Below are 17,950 nucleotides of genomic sequence, written 5' to 3' on the forward strand. Positions count from 1 at the left end.
TCTATACCCTTGCTTTTTGTAACAAAAGATACAAAACTCGACCTCCCCTAGGCGTTAAGAGCCTGTACCCAATATCCGCATATACCCACAAACGTTCGAAATACCAGTACTAATCACAAATAAACGGTCCAAAATGACTGCCAACGTCAACAAGCCTACGGATATCAAGCAGAAGGAGGCGGATATCAACCGAAAACTTCAAATCTACGGCATTTTCAGTGCTTTCAAGCAAGGCAAAGTCCCCTCTGTAGGTTATACGAACGAGAATACGCGCCAAATCAAAAGCTTTGGCTTCACAAACTAATACGGGCCTTAGAACGACCAAATTGATGTTGCCTTGAACAGCTTCCTCGCCTCCAAAGCACTCGGCACCCCTCCAGAGAATCTTTCCGAGGATGGCAAGATTCTTGTCGCGGACACCAGAGAGGTGGTTCGACTAGCCAAGAACCTCCTGCTCTCCAAGAACGAGGGCAATTTAATCCAGGATTTTATCTGGCAAACCACTCAGTTTGATCCCAAGTCTGTCCAGGGTCCGAATGCGCCGGTGAATAAGGACCAGGCCAAGCGCGACAGTGATGAGGCTCTCGAAGGTCTCCGAACCCTGGGAACTCTGCTCATTACCAATGGCCAATTCCGCAAGCTACGTATGTTGGCTCTACAACCCTCGAGCCTTAAACCTCAAGCTAACCGATAGACAGTCAAGGATACCACTATTCTCTTCCGCGACCTGGCCGGCGATGCCGCTACTAGCGCTGCTGGTCGCATCCGCCCGTCGGAGGAGCAACTTGGACAAATGGACCGGGCCGCCGAAGATAATACTTGGCACGACAAACCCGACTTCTCGAAAGAGAACCTTAGAAAGCAAGCCAAGGGCTTCTATGGCGGCAGTCCGAAGAAAGACGCGCAGGACGTTGCTAATTCCACAACCAATGCTGCACTGCCCCAGGGAGTAAATTCTGACAGAGTTGACACCGTTGCTGCACAGAGTGCTGTGCAGCAGAAGGTTGATGAGAAGATAGACCCGGAGACCAAGGAGAAGATCAAGAAGAGCAAAGAGGAATATCGTCGAAGAGCCAAGGAGTACTTCAACAAGAAGATGCCGGAGGAGCGCAAGGACCAAATAATCTTCCGCCTCAAGAAGATGGTGCTTGAGTGCCAGCAGCATCCCGAATACTCCAAGGCCATTCAGACTCTCCTCCGTCTAGCCGAGACCTATGGAAGCCATGGACGTGACTTGGGCAAGGAATCTACCGGCTCTGCTAAGCAGGCTCGCTCTGGATTCGCAGCTGCCGAGGCCGATCTGCGTACACTGATTGAGCGATTTGCCAATGGAACGTCTACTTCGAATCTTTGGGAGTCCATCGGCCAGATTTACAAGGATGCGGACAAGGATGCTGAGCTTAAAGACTGGTTCAAGAGCCTGGACAACTTTATTCGCCGGTGCCTGCTGGAGCAAGGCTACATTCTCGACGAATCCTCTAACAAGCAGTGGAACCGCCTCTATGAGAAGGGCAGGTTCTTGCTCCGTGAGAAGTACCGTAGCCACACTGACCGTGTCATCGACGAGACCAAGTTCATTGCCGACCAGTTCGACCAAGACTCCCAGAACAAGGCTTTTGGCGAGGCTGTGCAGAAATTATTCAATCACCTTGGAAACGATTCCGCGGGCAAGTCTGTCTTTAAGCCACACCTTGTCAAGGACTTGGCGGATACTATCCTCCCCGCCGTTCTGATGAACATCAACTATATCCCAATCCCTCGCATTGAGTACTCGGATTCGCAAGTTGATGCCATAATCGAAAACTTGGTTCTCGAGAGTGATAATTTTATGCCTAATATTGCCGAGGTATCGAGCGAGAACTTCTTCCGTTGGGGCCGCAAGAAGGTTGCCAACAAGCATCACAACGTGATTGACGTTAAGATTTCGGGCATCCAGATGGATCTCCGCGACGTCAACTTCCATGTTAATCGAAAGAAGGGCTTTCCATCTTTGTCTGACACGGGTGTTCTTGACATCTTGTTGCCTGGGAATGGCCTGTCGTTCAGGATGAAGGTTGCCACGGCTCATAAATCCGACAGTCAGAACATTTTCAAGGTTGAAAAGGTGGATGTCGATTTCAAGAATCTCAAAATCAAGGTCAAGAAGTCCAACCACAAGCTCCTGTTTGCGATTGTTAAGCCCCTCGCTCTGAAAGTCCTCCGCGCTCCTATTCAGAAGGCTGTGGAGAAGGCCATCAAGGACGAGTGTAACAAGTTCGACTCCCTCCTCTGGCAGATCAAGAAGGATGCCGACGCAGCCGGTGCCGGTGATGTTGAGGACAAGGCCAACTTCTTTAAACGTTACTATGATGCGGCGCAGAAGCGCTATCTGGAGGGCAAGGAGAAAACCAAGGAGGTCGCATCAGACAAGAAGGTCAACATTGCCATGACGTTGGAGGACAGCATCTTCCCCGAGGTCAAGATGGCTGGTGGTGTCAGTTCCAAGGCAACCGAGTACAAGGAACTTTCACGAAAAGGAGACAAGTGGGAGAGCCCCGTCTTTTCCATTGGCAGCGCCAAGAGGAGCACTGATATTCCTCCTGCTCCCAAAATCGAAAACAAGGCTCGACCGGCGACCAGCGGACGGACGAATGGCCACACCAACGGCAGCACCAACGTTCACCCCAACGCTAATGCGAACATTGTCAACGGCAAGGCGCCTCTGTCGTCTACCCCACTCGCGGCGCCGTTGGAGGTCAATGCCGGTAACGTTCACCAGACCATTGGGGGCCGTTAGGGATGTGCCGATGAGTCGATACTATTCATGAAGAATTATGACGAGGAAGGCGGGGAAACACAGATGCTATACCCATTGAGTCAGGAGGATACTCCCTCACAGTGTGATTGTGATACCAAGGCTTTGGAATGAAGTAGAACAGTCGTTTTCTGCTTGGGATGAAAAATGTGGATGTGAAGGATGTTGCGCGACGCAAACTTGAACTAGTCTTAATTTCCTTGAGTCTCTTATAAAGTAAATCTGTTAAGGTAGTACATAACTTACTACTACTACAATTAAGTATCGATTGTGCACAAGTGTTGATGACTAATATGACGAGGTATCTTTGTGTGAGGCTCTCGCGACCTAGCCAGTGTGGAGTACGTTGTGGTGGGGCTCCTTGCAACGACGTCAGTCTACATATGTATGTGATGTGCCTTTGTGTGTGTGATGCATGTTCCTGGGGACGCCACATGTTGTCCAGGTTCTGTTCTTGTAAGATCTGGACACTCGGTTGTATTCATCAATCACGTAGATGTTTTGGTGCAAAACCCTCCGTCATCCGTTGTTACCGACGTAGGTAGACACCTCGCGCCTCGAATATCGCCACCTGGGTGGGTGGCCCCTCATCGTCTTTTGTCCTTTGTCTGCTGGGGTCTGGAGCTGGCCTCCTCTCGCCTTGGGCCATCATATTTCACAATGCCCACAGATCCAGGTACAGCGACGGTGGCAGGGACGGCGACGACTCCATCTGCGCCTGCGACTAGACTGTCACCTACGCAGACGCGAGCTCTCTTCGATATTCTCACTCACTATGAGACATATGCCGAAATATCAAGCTTCAAGACATCCGCAGCCATCACCAGCTATGGGTTCCCGTTCAAAAAATCTTCCGAGGCACTGATTACGCCTTTCGCCACTGCTCCGAGTACGCCGCGCGCGAGGACGCCTATATCATGGTTTACCTCATCAGAAGCCAGGAAGCAAAGTCCCACCAACAGCACCAAGAGTCTGGACGGGGATGACGACCAGGATGTTGTTTCGACATCGCCCATCCTACAGTTGCTCTTGACGAGGATTGCTCTCCCTCTGCCTGGTGTGAGCGACATTCCCAGGTCTTTCTGGAGTGTTCGCGTACAGGGTATCATGTCGAGATTAGGAGAAGCAGACTTGTCGGAGAGCTACGATAAGGGCGCCATGGGGACGCGAAAGACCTTGGCCACGGGGACGAGTGCGGTTATTGAGATGCTGGGACGCGGAATCCTAGGAGGCGTCGACAAACAAGAGTCAAGTGTGAAGGATGAAGAGTATGACCACACAAGTGCGGATGATTTAGAGCGTGCTTGGGGTCATGTTATTCAGGGATTGGTCTATGGCGACCTGGTCAATCAGTTGTTTGACCATTTTGTCCATTCCGATGATTTAGAAAGCCTATCTCCAACCGTGGAAGCTTCTGCCCGCCACAACATTTTCCAGTTCGTCGCTTCTTTGCCCCGTTGCCTCACTTCCTGTGCATATATATACTAACAAGATTCACCAGCATCGCAACCCTAGTCCACCAAATCTTCATCCTCTCACCTGAAGGTCAATACCTCCTTAAACTTCTCGAAAACGTGCATTCACTCGTCCCCTACGCGCTCCTCAAATCAACACTGCGCATAGGCAACGCAGCCACCATGATAAGCGGCATGATTCGCATTCTCCTCGCCAAACTCAGCGTGACCAGCGTAACCAACTGGGTCGGTCTGACGCAAAACGCCGACGACGGCATGAACCTACTTCAGCGTATTATAGCCGCAGTCTTGTCCTGGGACGCGAGCGAGTTCAAGAAGAGTGCAGAAAAGGTGGAAAAGGCCAAGAACGGACCGACTGATGAAATGCTGCGCACTATCAGGGAGCACATCGAAGATACAAGGTCGGAACACGATACGGTCAGGGAAGCGAGCCAACAGAACTCGCAGTCGATCATCACAGCCATTTTCAATGCGAGGAGTCCAGCGCTGAATGGGCGGTTGACAGAGGCCCAGCATGCCCAGTGTCTAGAGTATTATTCTGCACTTTTGTCCGTCAGGGATAGAGACTCCATCACGGGGGCCATTTGTCGCCAGCCTCCGGACATGTTTACGCAGGCCATCAAGGATGTTGTCGCTGCGTATGAACCCATGATCCGGACTGTACATTCGCGTGTTGATTTGAGAGAACACTTTGACGCTTTTCAAGTATTTCTGGAGGAGTTTATAAGGGCGAGCAGGCCGAAGAAGCCGCACGGCTCGGCGGAGGAGAAACTGGCCAGTGTAGAGGACTATGTCGACCTCCTCATGAAGCATCGACGACTACTATACAAATGGATCCACGCTGTGGCGAGTCAATGTCCTGATATCTGGGAGAGCCTACGCACATGGGGGAATGACATGATTGTCCGGTTTCGAAAGCCACCAAACCCATCATCGGACATCCATTTCGTACTTGGGAAACTCTTCACAACCCTCGAGCCGGATACCCAGTCCCAAGTTCTTCAAGCAATCAATTCGCACGCCGCCTATCTCGACACCGTCAACGCCATCTCCCACGCACGAATGCAATACCTTGTCACGGCGGCCGATTCCTCGGGCGGAACCACTGATGGTCCGGGTGTATATCTAGATCGATGGCAGTCGTTGCTTGACGAGACGCTCATTACGCCTCCGACACAAAAGGGTGCGATGAGAAGGGGCAAGGACGTCAAGCACATTACTACAATGGGAAAGACGGGCATCGGAGGCAAGAGGCTGGAACGGAATGTTGGAGGGGGCAGCGTCCAGGCGCCGGATGTGAGGGTTGTAGTGAGCGCTTTGGGGGCGCAGTTTAGGAACGAGGTGAGGGAGCTGGCAATGATGTCGTGATTGGAATTTGGGTTGAGCCACTGTTATGAAAACAGGCACCGATTTCAAACTTTTCTCATTCGTGGTCATTCTAGAGAGCGCGTATAATAGCAAATTCGCGGTATTGATCATCTACCCAGCGACATCTTGTCTCTGCAAACGAAGGAATACTGTCGCGGCCATGTTTCTCCGACGACTGCATCTTCATTCTCGGCACCGCGGCTCTCCAACCCAGTCCGTGCCGTGCCTTGCGTTTGCACCGGTACATTCGAGGCGGGCGGCGTCGCAAGCCAAGCCCTCCTTCTCCCGGTCGTCGGCTCACCGCCGCTGACGCTGTTTTGAGGCCGTCGTCGCACGCTTGCCCTCGTGGCAGTTTGTCTCTTCCAGATCTTGGCCAGGCCTACAACCGCGCGCATGACTCTGCCTCGGTCCCCCATCTGGCCGACGCAATACGCGAGACCGTTCACATATACGCCCAACGGCTCGGGCGTCACCTCCACCACCTCGGACACCTCCTGCGACCCAACATCGTCCGTGTCGTCCGTGAGATCCACCATCGGCATCTCATTCACGTCCTCCTGCCCCTGTGCCTGTGCCTGTTCCTCGCTCTCCGAGCCCTCCACGGGTATAACCTCCCTCTGGGCATCTTCCACCGACCCCATCTTGCTCTTGGGATACTCAATCTTGACCAGCCTCTCCTTCCAACAGAGCGTAATCTCCGCGCCTGTCAGTTCCTCCAGCCGCCGGACGTACTGGGCGCACGCGCAGCAGTTCTTCTTGGAAAAGTAAATCTCGAACCGCGGCCTGGCGCCGCCGCACCACGCCCTCCCCCGCAGCCTCTTCAGATCCGCCTTGGTCACGCGATCCGTAGGCATCGCGGCCATCTTGAGCAGTATGTAGACGGCGTGGACGGCGAGCTTCACCTCCACGTGGGAGGCGCGGAACATGCCCACCTTGCCGCCGAGGGTGAGCCGGTCGTACGGGTGGCCCATGTTGATGCCAATTTCCCTGGCGAGCCTCATGGCGCGCGCCGTCCAACGCCTGTTTGAGAGGACGGAGGACTTGGGCTCCAGGAAGTCCCCGCGGGGGTTGTGCCCGTGGCCGCTCTCCGCCCATGCGAGGATCGTGCGGGACGGGCTGGTGCCCGGCTGGAGGAGCGCGAGGAAGCCCGTCGTTTTGCGGGCGAGAGCGCATTCAATGTCGGACGCCTTGTAGTGTGTTATTGCCCCGGTGTGGGAGAAGGTGTTGGACACGTTGGGCCCGAGAACCTGGCATTGCAACGTTGCCTTTTCAGTGTCGATGACGTGGTAGAAGTAGAATATTTGTTCGGTGGATTCGAATTTTCTGTCGAACCCGGGCGTGGGAACTTCGCTTGGAGGCGTGCCTGGTGGAGGGGGAGCATGGTCGGTGGCCATGGTGATGTCTCTGGTGTTGCTGAGATGGTGGAAGCGAGGAGCGGGCGAGATGGGCTAGATTGTCTTTTGAGATGAGACTGATGCGTTGGGCTGTGAGCAGTATGTGGTGTCTTGTTTTACAGTGATGTGTTTTTTGCATAGAGTTGGGCAACGGCGTGTGGTGAACCGCAGCGTGGGCGATGGATGCGCTTTCTTGGAGATGACGACAAAGTTGGGCGGACCTGATGCGAATCAGAATGACACTGGGTAGTACTATACACTGGTACAAATGACGAAATCAAAACAAGGGTATCAAGATTGATGCCCGGAGTGACGAGGTTGAGGAATTAAAGGCTGATCTAGTGGTGGTAGCTAAAGGAAGAAAGCAAGGCATCTTGAAGGTCGTGAGAAGGGTGAATATATATAGCTACCTAGGTAAGCGGGCGAAAGACCTTTTGCAGCTGCCGCAGCTGCCAAGGGAAAATATAAGACGAAAAGTCATGGTGACGTGGTAGGTGTGATGACAGGTGCAGCTGTGCGTGATGTCTACAGCTGGCTTCCATGGTGTTGAGCAGAGAATCAGCCGCTTGCCACTGTTTAGCAGCTGCGAATGAATGTCACGTTGGGTGAGATGCCTAATAGCGGCAAAGACGTTGCCATGGTTCAAAACGAACCGCCGAAGAAGCCGGCTCATACATCCAACAACAGTCACAACACATCAGTTACGGAGAGAAGAAAGACTCATAACGTGGACGGGTCTAATTGATCAACCGAATGACCCAAAGTCGGGGGAATCTCATTCATACGTGTAAATCTAAGACCAAGACGCCCAAAGCCCACGCCATGCCACTCATTCCCGGAAAAGAGACACAACCATCTTTTTTATGCAGCAAAAAGCTTCCAAAATTTTCCTCTCAGGCCTTGGTTCAGTGTAAACCAGTTTCCGTTGAAACTTCTGCGCGGATTGTAATTTGGTGTTTTTTTATTACAATTTACTCCTCATCCTCATCCTCCTCGTCGGCCTCAGCAGTGGTCTGGGCGATACGGTCCAGATCACGCTGGCCAGACTGTGTGATGCGGCGGCCACCCTTCTCCTCGTCCTGCTCGAGGACGCCAATCTTCTCGAGGGCCTGGAGGATCTTGCGGTCGACGGAGCCAGAGGCGTCGACGTGCTTGGAGGGGCGGGAGCCGCGGTTCTTGGCGGTGCCGTGGACCTTGCGAAGGCGGCCGACGCCGACAGTCTTGCGGAGGTAGACGTGGCGGGCGACAGAGGCGGCGCGGACGTAGAACCAGTCAATGTTCTGGGGGGGCAGCTCCTTGGCGGGACCAGTCTTGACGGTATCGACCCAACCTAAGTGAATGCAAAAAAAGCCCCTTGTTAGAAATGACTCGTTGAGAGAAGCCAGGCTTGTTCTTGGGCTGGATAAAAAAACATACCGGGAATGGGCAGCTTGCCCTGACGCTTCAAGAACGCAGCATAGGCGTTGATGAACTTTTGCGCCTGGAGACAAAGAAACCCATTAGCATATTCCGTCTTCAGAAGTCTTGCGACTCCCTCGCGCCTGCTCCTCAATTCCCAATCTTCCTTTTCAGCCTCGAAATCTACTAGTCCCAACGGAACGGCTACCCGTCCAGCCGCCGCAGCGGGCTCAAATACATTGCTTTTCAAGTATTGAAGATCCAATCTGCGGCGGGGCGAAACAGCTCAGCGCAGTCCACATTGTTTGTAGCAGAGGTCGCAAGAGGTTGTCTATTCGTCTTGGGTTTGCGGGTCTCAAAAGTCGCGAGGGACTGTTGATGGGAGAGGTAATATCATCGCTCAACGCATCTCGAGAAGAGTCCTGAAATTGGACCAACGTGCTTTGTTCTGCTCTCGGTGCATCAAGGGATATTGAGTTCAGGGAGGACCTACATCAACGTCGCGCACGGAAATACCGCCAGTCATTTTCACGGTGTTGAGGGTGGACGGGTGGTTGTGAGGAGTTGCGTCGGGTACGAGATTGTCGAAGCGTGAGGTCTGCGAATGCTCCTGGAGGTGCATGTCTGGGTGGGTGAACTTTTTCGATTGAGGCTAGGGCTTGCGGCCCTAGTGGGGCCAAGGAGCTCAGAGTGACTAAGCACCGTGTGTGCGGACAGTCTATATTTGCAAAAACATCGCACGCACGGTGCAGGTGGGTCCACGGCAACCACGTCCCGTGAGTATGTACGTGCAAGCTGAGGGCCAACGATCGGGGTACTCCTCAGGCTACTAAGATGCATCTTTTTAATCACTGGCCCTCTAATGATGGTTTGCATTTCGGGGTGGGATCTATTCACTTCGTTATATGAAATTTCTCATATGTTACGATGCTGCAACATATCATAGCGCAGTGTGCCATGTGCGAATACATGATCTACGTGTTCTTTGCTTCACAAATGTTTCAACATGTATGAAAACCAACTGTTGAGGTAGAATGTGCAGTTCGCTTAAAATTCAGATTCTATCAAAGGTATTATTTCTTTCAGGGTGGGTATAGATTGAACCCAACATGTGCCCGTTCATATCCAATATGCTCTCTTCCAATTAGCACGTCCCTCGATGATAACGTGCTCTTGAGAGCCCGACGTGATACATCTAAGCCCACTTTGCCAATAATGCCATCACCGTGACGCCAAAGGCAATACATCCGAAGGCAAACAACTGGATCTTCAGCGGAGCCCGGCGCATGTGAGGGTTGAACATGAATTCGTGAGCCAAAAGCTCGACCAGTCCCGTGTACATGAGAATACCAGCGGAAATGGAGTCAAAAATGCCGTTAACAAGTTTCTGAGTGGCAGCATTTGCTGGTTTAGCACCAACACCAGCTGCAACACCTACAGGAGTGGAGAGAGCGAACCCAACAGCCAGGACATATGGCAACCACTGTTTACTTTCAGGCCATTCGGCAACAGCGATTCGGGACCCTAAACCAAGACCCTCGAACATTTGATGGAAAACAAGGACGACGAGAAGAACCTTCAAATCATCCGACCCGGTGGTACCGAGGGTAAGTCCGATAAAGACACTGTGAAACACGACACCGAATTCGAGAATGAAGATTGCCGTCAGCTGGCCGGACAACGAAGTGTGCGAGTCCCCTTCTTTGTGATCATGGCGGTGCGCAAGATGATCCTCACCGCCAGGAGGGTAGCTGACATCATCGGGGCGTCCTGGGATGGTAGTTGGATCGGGGCCACAGAGGGCTCCTTGATTCTCGATGTCATGGGGGCATGGCTCAGCCTGAACATTCTTGTCCTTTTGCGGCTTTGAGGATTTCTTAATCGCCAGTACCTCGTTGAGGTCGGAGCCAGAGTCGGAGCCAGTCGCATGGCTATGGGCGGCGTCGTCGTCGTCAAAACGGGCTACCATTAGCTCAACGAAGAACATGACCATGATGGTCATCAGAGCAATGCATAGAGCCCAAGGGTACGTGCCAAGCCATCTTTCCTGAACGCAAGCGTCTCCAAGCTGATCAACTGCTGGATCCAAAAGATGCATCCATGCCGTGGCAATGATGACGCCGGTACCGACGTACTTGCAGATGAAGAATGTGAATTTCGGAACGTGCATCTTGGTCTGGCGAGCCAAGAGGATGGGGGTGAGTGCTCCAACAAGGGAAGCAACGAGAATGATGAAAATGGAGGCAATGCGGAGACCGAGCATGCCCAAGTCAACGGGTGAGCCATCGCAACTGCTCTGCTGCTCCTCTTCAGCCATGATGATGCGCTGCTGTTGAGTGTATTCGAGGGTATAAGTCCAGCGTTGGTTTTCCACGATTATCGTAGCCGCAAACTCGGGCGGTCTTTTCTTCTTCTCGATCACACCACTCGCTTCAAGACAATCAAGTCTTCTCTTCAACTTCGCCCGATTATATCTCGGCGCGACGAAACAACGACAACAACTTTCGATTCGGTTCGGTTCTAAGTTGAAAGTTATTCTCCGGGGGAGGGGACCCGAGAAATGGAAGACTTATAACCCGTCTCCACGGTTCGCCGGTCGTCTGGTCCGGACCAATGCTAGTGTCTGGTCCGATTTTCAGCAGGGCTTGAGACTAGGATACACCGACGAGGCGAACACCTTGATGGATCGGATTCAATAGTGAAATGGTCCACCCAGTTCCAGTTGATGCGCCACACGCACAGCCAGATGATGACCTTGGCCAAAACTGTGGTTGGAGAGATCGGCAGAAGGTTGCCGAAAGCTCTTTGTCGAGATCCCTTCTTGAACCGCTGGTTGCTATGATGTTCGATACTCAGCTATGAAGAGGAAGGAGCCTTTGGAGACGGGACTATTCCCATGAGGCCGCCGGCGGTGGGAGCGAAGTCCAAGGTTTAGGGTCCCTTTTATCCTTTTTATCTAAGGTTATGCGTTTCCTGCACGTGGGTTTGCTGTCCTGTGCTTCTGAACTGCTACCGAACAGACTGCGACAGCGATCAGCCGAAAGGACGACGACAAACACCACAGTGTCAGGCGTGCCTCAGAGACAGCCCAATGAGAATGAATAAAGGCGAAGGCGTGTTCAGCTGACACCAGGGCTGCGGGTAAGTACCAAGATGGAACACAGCAACAAGTGAAGACTGCGAAAAGTCGAATGATACAATGTCTAGGAGCGCGACAAGCGGTGCAACTAGGGATGAAGCATGCGCAGGACCTGTCACCGCCTGCAAGTGTGGAAAGGTAATACGGAATAATTGCGTGGTTGCGTAGGGACCGGGGCTGCTGAGAGGGATTGGGCCGATGAGATCTGCCGGTGCGCAGTTTGGGATGTTGCTGGCATGCGCTGGACCGCATGCGGGCTGGCAGAATGAGGGAAGGCGAACCGATCTGAGGCAAAGATGGGTAGGCGTATGCGAGAGTGGTGTGGGAAGTCGGATTCAAAATGTGACAGCGTCGTGAGAACCTTGATGGGCTCCAGAGTTTGAACCGGCACCTGGGCCAAACCCACCAGACCTAATTTACATGACTTGACCTCTTCCACTTTCTTGAATCGCGGATCGACGACACCTTTATTGACTAGTAAAATCCCGGACCAAGCTAGCATTGCCGAAACTTCGTACTCCGTAGTCTCATGGCAGTCCTAGCATTGGTCGACTAGCCTTTTTAAGAAACAAAAAAAAAAAAAAACTCCTGGTGAGTTTCTTGATTCACTCTGTTGTCACGCAACGCTCTGCTGACTTGGCCTGTTTTATCCCGGCGCGACGATGACGGCGACTGTCTGCTTTTTAGACCAGTGTCAGCACACTAGACAATTCCCTACCTTTGATTGTTAGTGAAATTTCCAAGAATACATATCCAGCACGCAGCTCTCCCATCGATATCAAAGACTATGTTTCAGTCATGCGCCACACGCGATACAGCCAATTGTCGGCTCTCTGATTGGTTGCGCCACTGGCACGGAAGCGGCAAGGGCGCACCATCAAGGTTCACAGCTTCCGCCCCCACGCCCCTCCATTGTCGATGTGCCGGGTTGGTACGAGTCACGACTGACGGCTGGGGCTTCCAGAGGTCTCACAACAGCCAGGTGTCTGCACCTCGCCATTTCAAGCCCTGGGAGCAGGATTTTGGTAGGCAGCATGGATCGCCAAGAGAACTAAGAGATTTGTACCCAGATGCTCGGCTGTCACGGCATAGTCACACAACGCAGCAGCAGGAACGAACGACAAACTTCAATGATGATGCCACCGAAGACGGATCTTTTTTTTTTGTTTGGAAAGCGGGGAATGGCGGAGGATCACAGCGATTTCTCAATGGATCCGTCGCCCGCTATGACGGTCATCATAAGGCAAGCGCCTCGTTTCGGCCGTACGAGCTTTTTGTCTTCATAGGATGCTGATACCGAGGCTAGGTTATGGTTATGGCACTAGCGCCGACAGTTGGACCATCCATGTTGACCTGTCATACATGGTACGTGCATCCTTTTTGCATGGGTGTCAAAGTGTTGGCCTGCAAAGGACTAGTATGTCCACACCCCGACATCACGGTTAAAATGACCTGGTCCAATGACAGAAGCTTTACTCCGTACTCCGTACTCCGTAGGTTTGGCTGAATTAAACAAAGACAAAGAAACGACAACGTCAGTGCCTACGACGCAGCCATAGCTATCCACGAGTTTCGAGTCCAATATGCAAGGGTTGGCTCCCAACATAATTATTCTGCTACTAGTGGGTTTTCCTTGAAACAGGCTTCAGAGATCAAGAGAGTCCGTCATCAGGATTAACAGCGGTGCCTGCGCAACCTCGGGGTGGGTAGAGGTGTGAGCCTCCATGCACCAGCAGTCCAAATTCTTCGGGCCTTGACGCCAGATTAATATGGCCCGTTATACTGACCTAGTTCCAAGGGCTCAGTGAACTATCAAACTTGGTATGAAGTATTGGCCAAAAGTACTTTGGTCGTCTTGAGGTTCTCCCGGCTCCCATTTCCGCTTAGCATCCGCCGCATCGCACCACTTTCCACTACATATGTAGCAACCATCACAACACCAACATTCACGTAACCAACGTCTCATAGCCAACGCTGCAGAATGCCCCTCCAAGTTCGACGTTCGTCCAGCGCAGGGAACAAACCTTTGTGTTACGTTGCAGATGACAAGCATTGTGGCAGCTTCCATGTATGTACCAAGCGCCGTCTTACTGGGATGCATCTGGAACCGTATTCCGTACCGTTTCTGCATAGTTGGCCGCTGATCCGTGATTGGCTTGGCATGCCACTTATTGCATCCAGCAAAGTAGATGATTATGTCGCATAGGAAACTTCCAGAACCTTTATGGAACTTGTTGCGTTTCCTTTTGAGAAGCAGAAATAGACGGCGTTGTAATCCACTCCTCCGAGGTGATGATTTCCCTTCTACGGAGTATATACATTAAAATTCTATCTGCTATAGGCAACTCTCCGAACAGCGCGAGGTGGCACGGCTCACCAATTTATCCATGTGGATCTGTCGACACCATCTCCTCAACTACGCATATATCGTATTGATGAATGGCACCACCCTGCCAACCCCAAGTGGAATTACGTGCATGAACGCAACAACGCTTCCGTTGGTCGCGTTGCGGTGCATTATTCCCGACAGAAGAATACACGGCCTCAGAAACCACAGCATCACCAGATCGAGACTAGCTAGGCTTGTGAAGCGAAGACATGTACTCGAGGTACCATAGATGCATGCTCTGCCAAGATAGAATACAGATATTAGACACTTATTCATACACTCATGTACCGTCCCCTGGACAGCCCGTCACGAAGAGAACTGAATCTCCAACCCCAACGTCCTGAACGGCTTATCCAGTTTCCTCAGGTCAATGCCACTGCCCAAACTAAACAGCAGGCTCTTCACCCTACCCTCCCACAAGATGCCAATCCTCCAATTCTGGTCCAGTCTCGCCTTCAACACACCCGCATACTCCTCGCCCCCATTCCCCCTGTGAACCGCCAATACCCGGTCCGGTTCTGACGGCTCTGACGGTAGTGGTGGTGGTTGCGGCGGCGGCACAAGTTCAGGCTCGTCCAGCCGCCACTCCATCTTGGCCCGAAAACTCCTCTCCTTGTACTCCCCCCCGGGCCGGTCCCCCCCTCCGCCCACCCGCCGCAGCGGCCTCCTCCAGAGCTCCATGCCCACGGCCCACGCGCTCTCGTAGCTAAAGACGTTGAACTCCATGCGCGTCGCCAGGCTGCAGTGCCTACCAGCGACGACGGCATAGCTAGCAGCGACGTTGCCCATGAGCGGGTTGACAGTCAGGCTCGCCGACAGCGGAGTGCCACTGTGCGCAGGCAGCGTGGCGAAGCGCGTCCCGAAGCTCACGCCGCCCGACTTGTTCAAGGTGCCGTAGTACACCTCTGCGCCGGTACTAAAGCGCCCGTACACGCGCTCCTTTTCGCCCTCGGCACCAGCAGAGGGCGGCGGGTGCGCGTCGCCGCCGCCGCCGCCGCCAAAGTTGTAGAGGCCGCGCAGGCCGAGGAGCCCCCCGTCCGACGAGGCCAGGCCCTCAAAGGCGTAGCGGCCGACGTCGTACTGCGCGAGGCCGAGCACGGTGCCCCCGTCGCGGAGGTGCTTGGCCGACACGGCGCTGAGCTGGAGCTGCAGCGCGGGGGAGAGCCTCCTGACGGCGAGGGCCTCGAGCTGCGACTGCGGGAGGTAGAGCCTGCCGTAGAGGAGGGAGGCCTCGGGCCCGGCGGTCGCGGTCGGCGGCGTCCGGGGGAGAAGCGGGGAGAGCGGGCGGTACGAGCGCAGCAGTTCGGGGAGCGAGACGTCTTCGGACCGCGGCGTCATGTGGACGCGCAGGGGGACCGACGAGAAGAGGTACGAGATGGAGCCGTCGACGACGCCGACCGAGCCGAGCTGGTACGAGGTGGCAAAGTTGGCGCTCGCGAGGGAGGAGAGAGTGAGCCGGAGGCCCCGCGGGGTCTGGAAGTCTAGCAGAGCTGGGCGGCGGTGTCAGCGCATGGGTACGAGAGAATCAAGGAGGTTTTTTGAGCGGCGGAGGGGGTGCGAACCGTCGGACGTGGCATTGAGCGCGGCGTACGAGTTGTCGCGGCGCCAGCCTGTCGCCTCATAGAATGCGCTGTGGACATAGTCCATGAACTCGCGCATTTCAGCGCGCAGTGTACATGCAGCCGTTGAGGGGGGGCGAGCTGGCAGATGTCAATGTTGGAGATGAGATTCTGACGGAGGTTGAATGTCACGGAGATGTCAGTGGTGGGGCGGTTGGATGTCTGGCATGTGCATCGACCAATTGTGTTTTTACGCTTCTTGTTAGGATATGGCTACCCTGTACGCGGCGAGAAGGGGCAGGAAATTCTAGCAATTCATCAAATAATTATCGGCCAGGCCACATGATTTTACTACTCTACGTCCTCACTCAGCCCCCGTCACAGAACCACGGCGCTACTCCCACTTCCAGAGCGCGCCGTCGGTCCCCCGGGCCACGACAACGGGCGTGTTATCACGCCACGGGTGCAGCACGGGCGCGCCAGCCATGACCTTGTCTCCGAGATAGAACCACTTCCTCCACTTTGTGCCGTCAAACATCTTGAGCCTGACCATGTTGTTCGAGCTGAGCGCCGCCAGCATGATCCGCTTGTACATGAAATTGTCCCAATAGTCGTTGTACGCGAGGGCCGAGATGGGGGAGCTGATCTCGTTGGCAAAGTCCTCCTCGTGGTGGCCCCACTCGGTGATGCTCGGCTCCCACTTGCCGTCCAGGTAGCTCTTGGAGTAGACGGTGTTGTCGGCGCCGCGGATGAAGAGGTACAGGTGGTTGGCTCTCGACGAAACCACGGCCACGTCCTCGAGCGCCGTGCCGCCGAGCGAGGTCCAGTCCGTGCCCTCCGGGACCCACTTGGCGCCGTCCCACGCCTTCCACAGCACGCTCTTGTCGGCGGCGCTGCGCGCAAACACGTCGATGCGGCCGGCGGCCCAGCAGATGGCCTTGGGGCTGCCCATGGTGTTGCCGCCGAGGCTCGTCCACGTCTCCACGCCCGGCGTCCAGGCCGCGCCGTCATAGTACTTGTGGTGGATGGCGTTGTCGGCGCCGCGCATAAAGAGGTCCGTCCGGGTGCCGGCGTGCCCCCACGACACGGCGGCGATGTCGCCCTGCACGTCGCCGCCGCGCGACATCCAGTCGCTCCAGCCGCCGCTGTACCACTTGCTGTAGCACTTGCCGTCCTGGCCCCGGGCGAAGAAGGCGACGTGCTCCTCGGCGCGCGTCACCGCCGCCACGTTTCCCGCCAGCTTGCCCCCGAGGTGCTCGAAGTTCTCGCCTGCCGGGTGCCACGTGCCGTACGGCTCCCGCTGGTACCGGTGCCGCAGGACGCCGTCGCCGCCGATACAGGCTAGGTTGGTGAAGGTGCCCGTGGTCCACGACACGAGAATCGGGTCGCCTGCTGCCGTCAGCGTTCAATGTTGCCTGCGTCGCCGTGAGTCACCGTCATGGAGGAGGGGTGCACAGACTGGTAAAGGAGCCCCCGACGCGCTTCCACGCCGGATACAGCCGGCGTATCCCGGTCTTGTCATCCTCCGATAGCTTTCTCGCAAGCTTATTGGGCCTGACCCTCGGATACATGATGGATTCTTGGTTGCCGTTGTGCAGCATGCCGAGGAGGTGGCCGATCTCGTGGAGTGCAACCGACTCGATATCATACTTGCCCTGCTGCTTCCCCAAGGACCACTGGACCTCTGTCTCGTCGAAATGCACCGGCTTGGGCATTCCTGGAAACTTGGTCCCGAAGCCGGGGGGCAGCGACGCGTGTGCGAGCTCCCCGCCCTCCAGAGTTTCCACGCAGTCCGTGTCGGGGACCTTGCGGAATGCAATCTTGACTTCATGGTTGCGGTGCGCTTCGTTCTCGACAAACTTGAGTCCCGGGATCTCCTTTGCCCACGTCGCCATGGCGGATTGGATAGCCTGCATGCACTTCTTTTTATCCACTTGCTGCGACAGAGTGCCAAAGGCGTAGACTATGGTGCGGTCCGGCCAGGCTCCCCGGACATAGACCTCCGAGGCCACGCTGCAGTCGTTGAAGCTACACCGCCGCTGTGCCATGAGATGCCGCGTCTTCTCTCCGAATTTCCCGTCCACCTTGAGCTTGTGGAACTTCTGGTAGTCCTTGAGCGCGGCGATTGTGTTTTCACCGACCTTGCCCGTGTCGGCATCTTGCGACTCCAAGTATCCGTACGCGCTGAGGAACCCGCTCACCGGGCTGGCGTCGACCGCATCGCCGATGCCAAAGTCTGGAGTCGATAGGATCTTCTGCTGCTTCTCCGTAGGCTGGGGGATGTAGTCCTGGTCTTCTTTCCCGGGGACAACTACTTCGCCCATTGTGAGCGGCTTTTGGTGCAATGAACCTGTCAAATACGTAAAGCGTGTGATGGGAGTCCAAGTCGAGAGGATTGTCGAGAGAAACTATATTCTGGTAACCGGCATCATCA

General features: G+C 54.5%; 7 protein-coding genes across 7 annotated transcripts; 2 read left to right on the plus strand and 5 right to left on the minus strand.

The window, feature by feature from the left end:
* Nucleotides 1-133: 133 nt before the first annotated feature.
* Nucleotides 134-2,776, plus strand: MAA_08892 (uncharacterized protein; the record flags this gene model as incomplete). Its single annotated transcript, XM_007826890.1, has 3 exons — nucleotides 134-247; nucleotides 317-644; nucleotides 699-2,776. 3 exons carry the CDS (start codon nucleotides 134-136, stop codon nucleotides 2,774-2,776), a joined length of 2,520 nt encoding a protein of 839 aa, XP_007825081.1.
* A 678-nt stretch (nucleotides 2,777-3,454) lies between these two features.
* Nucleotides 3,455-5,637, plus strand: MAA_08891 (px domain containing protein; the record flags this gene model as incomplete). Its single annotated transcript, XM_007826889.1, has 2 exons — nucleotides 3,455-4,230; nucleotides 4,287-5,637. The coding sequence occupies 2 exons, from the start codon at nucleotides 3,455-3,457 to the stop codon at nucleotides 5,635-5,637; spliced, it is 2,127 nt and encodes a 708-aa protein (XP_007825080.1).
* Nucleotides 5,638-5,744: 107 nt separating this feature from the next.
* On the minus strand, nucleotides 5,745-7,031 carry MAA_08890 (uncharacterized protein; the record flags this gene model as incomplete). The annotated part of the gene is made up of 1 exon (XM_007826888.1): nucleotides 5,745-7,031. The coding sequence occupies one exon, from the start codon at nucleotides 7,029-7,031 to the stop codon at nucleotides 5,745-5,747; it is 1,287 nt and encodes a 428-aa protein (XP_007825079.1).
* A 971-nt stretch (nucleotides 7,032-8,002) lies between these two features.
* Nucleotides 8,003-9,051, minus strand: MAA_08889 (uncharacterized protein; the record flags this gene model as incomplete). The annotated part of the gene is made up of 3 exons (XM_007826887.1): nucleotides 8,003-8,361; nucleotides 8,448-8,658; nucleotides 8,923-9,051. The coding sequence occupies 3 exons, from the start codon at nucleotides 9,049-9,051 to the stop codon at nucleotides 8,003-8,005; spliced, it is 699 nt and encodes a 232-aa protein (XP_007825078.1).
* A 573-nt stretch (nucleotides 9,052-9,624) lies between these two features.
* Nucleotides 9,625-10,746, minus strand: MAA_08888 (Zinc/iron permease, fungal/plant; the record flags this gene model as incomplete). Its single annotated transcript, XM_007826886.1, has 1 exon — nucleotides 9,625-10,746. One exon carries the CDS (start codon nucleotides 10,744-10,746, stop codon nucleotides 9,625-9,627), a length of 1,122 nt encoding a protein of 373 aa, XP_007825077.1.
* Nucleotides 10,747-14,263: 3,517 nt separating this feature from the next.
* MAA_08887 (mitochondrial inheritance component MDM10) lies at nucleotides 14,264-15,616 on the minus strand (the record flags this gene model as incomplete). Its single annotated transcript, XM_007826885.2, has 2 exons — nucleotides 14,264-15,447; nucleotides 15,520-15,616. The coding sequence occupies 2 exons, from the start codon at nucleotides 15,614-15,616 to the stop codon at nucleotides 14,264-14,266; spliced, it is 1,281 nt and encodes a 426-aa protein (XP_007825076.2).
* A 294-nt stretch (nucleotides 15,617-15,910) lies between these two features.
* Nucleotides 15,911-17,840, minus strand: MAA_08886 (peptidoglycan binding protein; the record flags this gene model as incomplete). The annotated part of the gene is made up of 2 exons (XM_007826884.1): nucleotides 15,911-16,905; nucleotides 16,976-17,840. 2 exons carry the CDS (start codon nucleotides 17,838-17,840, stop codon nucleotides 15,911-15,913), a joined length of 1,860 nt encoding a protein of 619 aa, XP_007825075.1.
* Between the last annotated feature and the right edge of the window lie 110 nt (nucleotides 17,841-17,950).

Source organism: Metarhizium robertsii, assembly GCF_000187425.2.
Source record: "Metarhizium robertsii ARSEF 23 chromosome Unknown MAA_Scf_7, whole genome shotgun sequence".
In the NCBI taxonomy this organism is placed as follows: Eukaryota; Fungi; Ascomycota; class Sordariomycetes; order Hypocreales; family Clavicipitaceae; genus Metarhizium; species Metarhizium robertsii.